Source organism: Zingiber officinale, chromosome 5B (assembly GCF_018446385.1).
Source record: "Zingiber officinale cultivar Zhangliang chromosome 5B, Zo_v1.1, whole genome shotgun sequence".
In the NCBI taxonomy this organism is placed as follows: domain Eukaryota; kingdom Viridiplantae; phylum Streptophyta; class Magnoliopsida; order Zingiberales; family Zingiberaceae; genus Zingiber; species Zingiber officinale.
In genome coordinates this window covers 78,701,805-78,711,437 of record NC_055995.1, presented here as the reverse complement: position 1 = coordinate 78,711,437, position 9,633 = coordinate 78,701,805, and the positions used below count along the sequence as shown (strand labels likewise).

The following is a 9,633-nucleotide window of genomic DNA, read 5'->3' as shown; positions in this document are numbered from 1 at the left end:
TTTTCTGGAGCAATTGCCGATGCATATCTATCCATGGGGCCAAGTGGAAGAGGTTTCTTAATTCCATCCATCCCTTCAATTTCAAGACCTTCTTCTTCATCTAGAGAAATAGTCACATCTGCTCTACAACTTTATTCTTCTATTATTTTGTTCTTCTTTATGTTCCTCCCTTCTAAAATGGCCTGTTTGCACTTATTTTTATCTTCTTGAGATTCTTTTCGACAACTAGATACATTTCCAGGTATATTTCCAATGTGCTCCTTTATCCTATACACTCCTCCTGACATGATTTTTCCACATAGCTTGCATTTAATTTTGTCGAGATTTTTATGATCAATCAATATCCCAAACTCCCATCCAATATCGTTTGACTTTCTTCTAAGCATTCCGAATTCGGGTTGAGTGACAGATGCTGTCGAAGATGGATTGCTTCCCATTATGATAACAGATAACCTGAAAAAATTATATATAACAACTTAACAAGTTAACAACATAACATGATAATAAAATTTAATTATACATTTTTACTATACCAAACCGATACAAAATAATGAAATATAACATTAACAAATCTAAGAATATTTTTTATATATCATTATATCTTAATCTAACTAATAAAATTTATTAGATAATAGATATTTGTTTAAAAAATTAAATTAAAAATATATTTTTTATATTTTTAAATCTGTTTTATACTTTTATATATAAATTAATAATATTTATTGGAATTTTTAAAAATTTAATTTAATTTTCATATTTTTAAAACTGATTTATATAAATTAATAATATTTATTGGAATTTTTAAAATTTTAATATAATTTTAATATTTATAAATCTGATTAATATAAATTAATAATATATAAAATTTATAAATATGATTTATATAAATTAATAATATATTAATATGTATTATGATTTTTTATATTTTTAAATCTGTTTTATACTTTTATATATAAATTAATAATATTTATTGGAATTTTTAAAAGTTTAATTTAATTTTCATATTTTTAAAACTGATTTATATAAATTAATAATATTTATTAGAATTTTTAAAATTTTAATATAATTTTAATATTTATAAATCTGATTAATATAAATTAATAATATATAAAATTTATAAATACGATTTATATAAATTAATAATATGTATTACGATTTTTTAAATTTTATTAATTTTTATATTTTTAAATCTGATAAATGATAATTGAAAATATTTATAATGATTTTTATTTTTTTAAAATCTGTTATATAAATTAATATTTAATAATATTTATTAAAAAAATTAAATATATTATTATTGAATGCTATTAGGTTTTATGAACTGAACCCTACCCTATTATTGAAATTATCCCCGTTAGGAATTGTTTTAATTTATTAATTATTAAATAAAATAAATACAAAATAGCGAAAAAAAACGCGGCGACCCCGCGACGTCGCGACGCCACCGGCGCCGCCGGAAGCGTCGCCGGACGAGTCCGGTGGTCCGGCGTTGCTTCTAGCGGCGCCGGTAGCGTCGCAGAAAGCTTTTGGCGCATCGCGATGCTACCGGCGTTGCTGGAAGCAACGCCAGACTTCGCCGGACGCGCCAGACGTGTCCGGCGACGCTTCCGGTGGCGTCTGATGCCCTGCGACTCGTCCGGTGTTGCCGGAGAGTTGCCGCGACAACGAAGAAACAAAAAAAAAAAAATGAACAAAACAAGAAGACAATAAAAACTCACCAGAAGTTGCAGGCCGCGATGAGAGAAGACGCAAGTCGGCGATGAAAGAAAGAAGACGAAGCGCTAACCTCTCCGCAAATCTGATTTAGTGATAAAAAACGTACCTAAAATACCTAAGCCCGCCGAAGCCCGCGTTAGCCGCCGAAGCCCGCCGAGGGCCGTCTAGGCGGCCTAGCCGCCTAGGTCTTCCGCTTGGCTGATTTCCGGCGCGGCCTGTCGTCGCACAACGCCTAGACGGCCGCCTAGGGCGAAATTTAGAACATTGTTGTTTAGTGTTGACATCAAGTGTTAATTTGCACTATAAAGTCATAGATAAAACTTAAACACAAACTGTTGAGGATATTAGTTAAGATCAATGGTTCATTTGCTTGAGAAAAAGTTAAGATCTATAGTTTGACTGAGCTAAGAGTTGAGCATTAACTCGCAAGTACTTGTATATGGCAATAGTGACAAGAATCAAACTGAGAAGCCTGCCTGAAAGAAGAGCTCAAGTTTATGAAAAGAGAATACGAACACAACCTGCACAAGAATCTTAGCTGAACTCTCCTCCACGAGCCTTGCCAAACTTTCTAGTTTAAGAAGCCTCCTTCCATACAAATCTTCCAATTCCGATGTGTACTGCGAGGCCACAGGTCCTACAAGCCTCCCCAATCTTTCGACAGAGAAGTCTTCCGCAGACAATTCCAGCATCTGCTGCTCCCTTGCAAACTGCCCGAGATGGTTCGAGCTCTCTCCTTCTCTCTTGTTTCCATCCTCGAATCCCCTTTGGCAGGGCATCCATGGCAAAGGAGATTCCGACGAGAACGAACCATACTGCGCCCTAAATGCCGGGCCTAAATTCACAGTATGTAGAGATCTAGTCTCGAGGATTCCTCTGCACGTCTGGAGAACGAATGCCCTGTCCTCGTGGGTATGGACTGCTTGATTCCTGGTGGCAGAGAAGGACAAAAGGAGGAAAACGGAAGGGTGATGGAGAAGATCCGGAGATCCAATAGGTGGTCCAGTCGGAGCGTCTTCTGCGCCGTTGACGTGGGCTAGGGTTCCGTAGAGGGTGAGAGAGACAGCACGATCCCTCATTGAGGGGCGTAGAGGGGATCGACGGCGGCCGGAAAACCACCCGATCAAGGAACCATCGGGGTGGCCAGAGTTTCAGCGGCGTGTCGAAGGGACGGTGGACGGAGGCATCCGAGCGCGTCGTAGAAGGAACAAGGCGAAGGGAGGCAGAGGTGGCCAGTAACTGTAGCGGCCACATAGGAGTGGGAGGCCGCGCCGGAGTCAGCAGAGGAGTCTTCGTCACGGGGGTCGGGAGCGAGGAGGTGGCTGACTCGGCCGAAGAGAAGGCCGTCGACGTCGCCGGGGGCAGACGCCAAACTCTGGATGATGGAGGAGAGGGCGGGGCTGGAGATTGATATCTTCGAGATCGGCAGCTGACCATCGCCGTCGGCGGCCATGGCGAACGACGATAAAGAATTTCTTTTGCGATCGCAATGGAGTCGCAATACAAATAGCAATGTTGCAATTTATCACAAACAACCTTAATTAATGATTATTTTGCAAATCAATTTACCGTCTAAAAATTACAAATTAATAATTAAATTTCAGCAAAAGATCATACCCGAGCATACCATGAGAGGATACCATGAGAGCATCCCACACGATTAACCCTATAATCAAGATAAATTAGAGAACTGAGCATACCATGAGAGGATATTTTTGTTGACCTTTACCATGAAGCAATCATTATTCATCTCTATAAGTTTGATAAGCTCGGTTATGACTAGAGCCAAATTAATACATAAATCCCTCTAATCAATTGCTGATTAGGGTGAAAATTAAAATAACATTCTTTTTTTATTAAAATTATTAGAACCTCTTTTTTATTTATTATTAAAATAATACTCTATTTCACATTAGATTATTCTTATTTTCAAAAATATTTTTATTTTTTGAAATCTTTATAATTAGGGAATAACCATTATTTTTTAAAAAAATTATCAACCAATATATATTCGATTAGTATTTTTAATTGTGTTACCGACCAAAATACATTTGACTATTAAATTTAAATAAATATTTTTTTATCAATTTATTAATTATTTCTATAAAATAATAATAGATAATTTTTTAAAAAAAAATTAGTTAAATAACGGATAAAAAAGTGAATAATATGTTAGTCCCTTGGTGGCCGGCAAGAGGGGAGGGGTGAATTGCCCCTAAAAAATAAAATCAACTCTTTCTCGACTTATAACTTAATTAAGAACACTTGTAATAAAAAAAAAAAAAGACTAATTAAATGAACAGAGACACAAGGAGAATTACTTGATTTGCAATCAGAAAATTGCTAATCCAAGGAAAACGAAGCACACTTGAAGATCTCCTTCGGGTGGAGTAGCCTCTTACAACGTTAACAGCTCACACACAATAGTAGTACAGAAAGAAAGGAATTACAAGTTGTTGTCTGAACTACTGAAATTAAAGCTATATTTATAGCACTGTTCCGGGCGCCTAGTGTTGGTGCAATATCCCTTAGGTCAAGGTTGACCTGGTTGACCAAGCTTGAGTCTTGGTTTGAGTTTCAATGTTTGACAATACAAGACTTCGATGATATGGACAATGCAGGTGCAGTTGTTCATTTGGGGAGATTGTTTGGAGCAATTCCCCTCTGATCAGGGTATGATCAGGTTGGTTGAAGAAGAGTCAAGTAGGTCAAGGTTGACCGGATACTTGACTGAGAAAGTCCTAACTGGGATGTTAGGCAGAAGGGAAATCCTGGTGAGTGAAGCTAGGTGAAAGACCTGGTGAGTGAAGCCAGGCAGAAGAGAAGTCCTAGTGAGTGAAGCTAGGCAGAATGGAAGTCCTGGTGAGTGAAGTCAGGCACGGGGGAAAATCCAGATGGGTCAAGGTTGACCAGACATCAGGTGAAAGTCCAAGTAGGTCAAGAGAGTGACCGGATACTTGGCATGATAAAGGAAAGTCCAAGTAGGTCAAAGGAATTGACCGGATACTTGGCAAGAGGAGAAAAGTCCAAGTGGGTTAAAGGGATTGATCAGACACTTGGTGAAGAGAGTCCTAACTGGTCAAGGGTGACCGGATGCTAGGTTTTATATACCAACAAGTCATGGTTGACTAGATGTTGGTTTATGGGGGCTTTGGACTTGGTTTTGGGCAAAAACCAAGATCTGGATTGATCAGCCGATTGATCCAGCAGATCTGGATCGATCAGCCGATTGATTGGATCTTGCCCAATCGATCGACCGATCGATCGGGTGAGTCCCCGCGAACAGAACCCCTCTGGATCGATCAGTGGATCAATCCAGAGGTCCCAATCGATCAGCGGATCGATTGGGAGCTGCTGTTTGCGCGCGATAAGCCTTGGATCGATCAGCCGATCGATCCAGGCTATTCCAGAAAGCACAGAGGCTCTCTGGATCGATCGATCCAAAGCCTCCCCGATCGATTGGGAGCGTTCCAATCGATCGGGATCTGACCGTTGGCATCGTATTTAGCTGCAGGCGAGCGTTTCCTTCAGCAGAACTTCACCGATTCATCTCAGATCACCACAGTGCTCCTACAGTTTCTCCACAAAGTTCAGATGCCAGTTCTTGAAGGTTCTTGGAGGTTTTCCAAGTCAAGAGGCGGATCTACAGCTGAAGAAGAAAGCTAGGGTTAGGGTTTTCTTGTAAGCTTGTGTTGTATTTTGTTTCCCTTTCCGTTTCTTCTTGTAGTGTGAACTTGTAGGGCTTCTCCGCCTTTGGTAGTTACCATAAAGGAGGGTTTTCATAGTGGAGGGTGCGTGAGTGTGTGGATCCTTGGATTACTCACCTCTTGTGAGGTGGATACCAAGTAAAATCCATTTGTTAGCATTGTATGTGTTTGTTTCTTGTATTTCCGCTGCACACCATCAAAGAAATAAGCAACGAAGAACACGAAGCGCACGACGAGCTATTCACCCCCCCTCTAGCTACTTTTCGGTCCCAACACCTGGAAGGGTTCCGGGTGCTTGGAGTGGGATAGAATTCTATCCCCGACGCGTCGATCAACCGACACGTCGAATCTGATAAGATTGAGGTGCCGGACACCCGGACGGGTTCCGGACGCCCGAACCCTTAAAGTCAACCAAGTTGACTTTTTCGATCCGAACCCTCTGCTCCGGTTCTGCTCACCTCAGTCCGGGTCTTCCATTCCCATTCCGCTCGCTTAGGTAATCTTGACCATCCAGAATAGGGCTCACCCGAACCCAATTTCCGGCCTTCTGCTCGAGCAGCCTTCCTCCCCGACTTCTCATCCCTCGAACGTCGCATACGTTCTTCTCGTTCACCGGTGTACTCTTCCCCGACACCTCGTCTCTTGGACGTACCGAGCCCGTTGGCTCTCTCCCGTGTCGTCCTTCTCGCTAGCCGCATCTTCTGCTCGATTTTCTGTGCTCCTAAGCTCTTACACATTTAGATACAAGGGTTAAACCAAATAGGACCTAACTTAACTTGTTTGATCATATCAAAACAACCTTGGGGTTTCAACAATCTCCCCATTTTTGATATGAGCAACCCAAGTTAAGTTAGGGTAAACAAATAAAGTTAAAACAAAAATAAATTTTGCAATAAAGTATAAAAAGTAGGAAAAATTTAAGATTAAGCTACCTCACCCTAGACTTAATCTTTTTCTTCTCCCCCTTTGATCACATAAAAAATGGGGTACAATAAAAATCTAAGGATAACTTTTATAAAACTTTGAATTTCCAAAAAGATTTGTTTTTGTGTTAAGTAAAAAAAAATTCTAAGTGAACTTTGATTTTGGAAATAATGAAAATAATTTTGATAGTGCTAACAATGTAATAACTTCAGAAACATTTTTTAAGTAAAAAAATTTCCAAAAAAATATTTCAAGAATTAATTTTTTTTAGAAATTTTGGTAAAGTAAATCTGAAAAAAAAAATTCTAAGTAAAAAGCATTTTCCCAAAATTTTTTTTTATGTTTGATAACTTAAAAAAATTTAAGTTAAACACAAAAACATTTTTAACAAAAATAATTTAAATGAATTTAGCAATTTTAAAAATTTTAACAAATGTTAAACCTTTGATAAATATTGAAAGCATTTAATTTAATTAATTATTTCATGTTTATCAGTTTGTCAATTAAATATTCAATTCAGAAATTGACTTCCAGGCTGTGGCGAGGCACTAAGCCTTCTTGGTTATTGGATCATCAACCATTTCTAAACAAAACCTTTTAATGAATTCAAATATTTAATTTTCTACCTGAAAGCCCTAAGTCTAATTTTATTTTTAAATTTAAACAAGCTTTTGGAACCCAATATAGGTTCCTTCCTACAGGATTAATCCGGTATTTTTTAGGGATATAAGATTTTGTTACTTTTTTTATATGACCTTTGTGAAATCTATAGTATCAATTTAATCCTCTATAGTTTCTAAAAACAGAAACATTTGAATATACTTATTTTTTTAAATTTCTATTTCTTCTTTTAATTTAACATTATCAGTTTTACTTTTTCAAAATCTTCTATCAGACATGATTTTGCTAAAATTCTTTTTATTTATAAGTTTTCATTTTTTAATTTATCATTTTTATTTTTTAACTTGTACATAGATTTTGCCATAGACTTAATACCAAAATAGAGTTGATTAGGAGGTAAGAGGCATACCTCACTTACCATATCAGACTTGAAGCCTGACTCTCCCCCTGCTTCGTTGCATTCATCTGAAGTCGCTCCCCCTTCATCGATGCTGACTTCTGAGGATTGCTCTTCATGGCTTGCCATCAGTGCTAGTCCGGCATATTTTTTTATTTATGATTCTGATGATGAGGTGTCGTCCCAAGTAGCAGTTAGAGTCTTGTGCTTGTTCTGCTTGGGCATCTTGTCTTTTTTTCCTATTTGAGTTCTGGGCAGTCGTCTTTTAAGTGTCCTTCCTTTTGACATTGGTAGCATCGAACTCTTCTTCTATTTCTTTGATTTTTCTTGTTCTGCATTTCTTTAAATTTGTTAGATCTAAAGAATTTTCTAAAATTCCTTACCATTTAAGCTTCTTGATCTTCTTCTAAGTTTGACTCGGGTTCATCCTTCTTGGTTGCTTTTAGTACCATAATCTGGCTTGTTTCTTTTGTTCTACATGCACATTTGATTTCATGTAATTCGAAAGTAAAAAAGAGTTCCTCTAGGGTACTTACCTCCAGATCCTTTGAGATGTATTAGGCGTCGATTATCGAGGACCATTCTGGAGTCCTGGGAAACGCATTGAGTGCATAGCATATCGAGTCCCGGTTGGTTACCGTTTCACCGAGGTTTTCGGGTCCGGTGATTAGTTCTTTAACCTTTGTGTGTAGATCAATTACCTTCTCACCTTTTTCCAGACAGATATTCGTCAGTCTGTCCCGAAATATATCTCATCTTATGAGTTTGGATTCGGATGTGCCTTCGTGGAGTTCCAGGAATTTTTCCCAGAGTTCTTTGGCCGACGAGTAGCTCCCGATGCGGTTGACTTTTTGAGGCGGCAGCACGCTCAGCAAGTGATATTCCGCTCAGTTATTTGATACGGAATCATTTTGTTCTTTCTTCGTCCAAAGACTCTCTTCCTTCTCCTCTCCATTTTGATTCATATGAGCTACAAAGCCATATTTGATTATTAAACAAATCTCAAAGTCAGTTTTTAGAAATACCTCCATTCGACGTTTCTAGTGTGCAAAGTCTCCTTCAAATTTTGGTGGAACGATGTTTGGTCCGGCCATTGGTTTCTTTGCTTCGGTCGGCAGTTAGTCCTTCTGAAGCGTCCTTGCTCTGATACCACTTGTTGGTCTCTTGGTGGCCAGCAAAAGGGGAGGGGTGAATTGTCTTGCAAAAATAGACTCAACCCTTTCTTGACTTATAGCTTAATTAAGAACACTTGTAATAAAAAAAGAGACTAATTAAAAGAACAGAGACACAAGGAGAATTACTTGGTTTGCAATCAGAAGATTACTAATCCAAGGAAAATGAAGTGCACTTGAAGATCTCCTTCGGGCGGAGTAGTCTCTTGCAACGTTAACAACTCACACACAATAGTAGAACAGAAAGAAAGGAATTACAAGTCATTGTCTGAACTACTGAAATCAGAGCTATATTTATAGCACTATTCCGGGCACCTGGAAGGGTTCCGTGTGTTTGGAGTGGGATAGAATTCTATCCCTAATGCGTCGGTCAACGGACACGTCAAATCTGATAAGATTGAGGTTCCGGGCGCCCGGACCCTTAAAGTCAACCAAGTTGACTTTTTCAGACCGGACCCTTTGCTCCGATTTTGCTTACTTTGGTCCAGGTCTTCCACTCCGGTTCCGCTCGCTTGGGTGATCTTGGCCATCCGAAATAGGGCTCACCCGAACTCAATTTTCAGCTTTCTCCTCAAGCAGCTTTTATCCCCGGCTTCTCGTCCCTCGAACGTCGCGTACGTTCTTCTCGTCCACTGGTGTACTCTTCCGCAGCACCTTGTCCCTCGGACGCACCGAGCCCGTCAGCTCTCTCTCGTGTCATCTTTCTCGCTAGCCTCGTCTTCCGCTCGACTTCCTATGCTCCTAAGCTCCTGCACACTTAGACACAAAGGTTAAACCAAACATGACCTAACTTAACTTGTTTAATCACATCAAAATAACTTTGGGGTTCCAACACAATACATCTATAGTAAATTATCCAAAAATGATAAAAGAAAGTAAAATGTAAATATAACTAGTAACAAAGTTCTATAACAAAATATGTAAGAAGTATTTAGATAATCGTTCTTATTCATAGATAGTTGATAGTTTAGACTGTTCAAGTAATCTACTAGATTGGTGTCACATGAGATGCTACTATAATACTATAAAAGTTCTTGTATCTTGACTTCTCGTTAGGCCTGTGTGACTCTTGCATCATCTCCATTTCATACTTTAG

At 38.6% G+C, this 9,633-nt stretch overlaps 1 protein-coding gene across 1 annotated transcript; it reads right to left on the bottom strand.

Annotated features, from left to right (window-relative positions):
- Positions 1 to 2,174: 2,174 nt before the first annotated feature.
- Positions 2,175 to 3,169, bottom strand: LOC121986761. Its single transcript, XM_042540702.1, has 2 exons — positions 2,926 to 3,169; positions 2,175 to 2,866 (listed from the first exon to the last, which is right to left on the bottom strand). Exons 1-2 carry the CDS (start codon positions 3,167 to 3,169, stop codon positions 2,175 to 2,177), a joined length of 936 nt encoding a protein of 311 aa, XP_042396636.1.
- Positions 3,170 to 9,633: the final 6,464 nt, after the last annotated feature.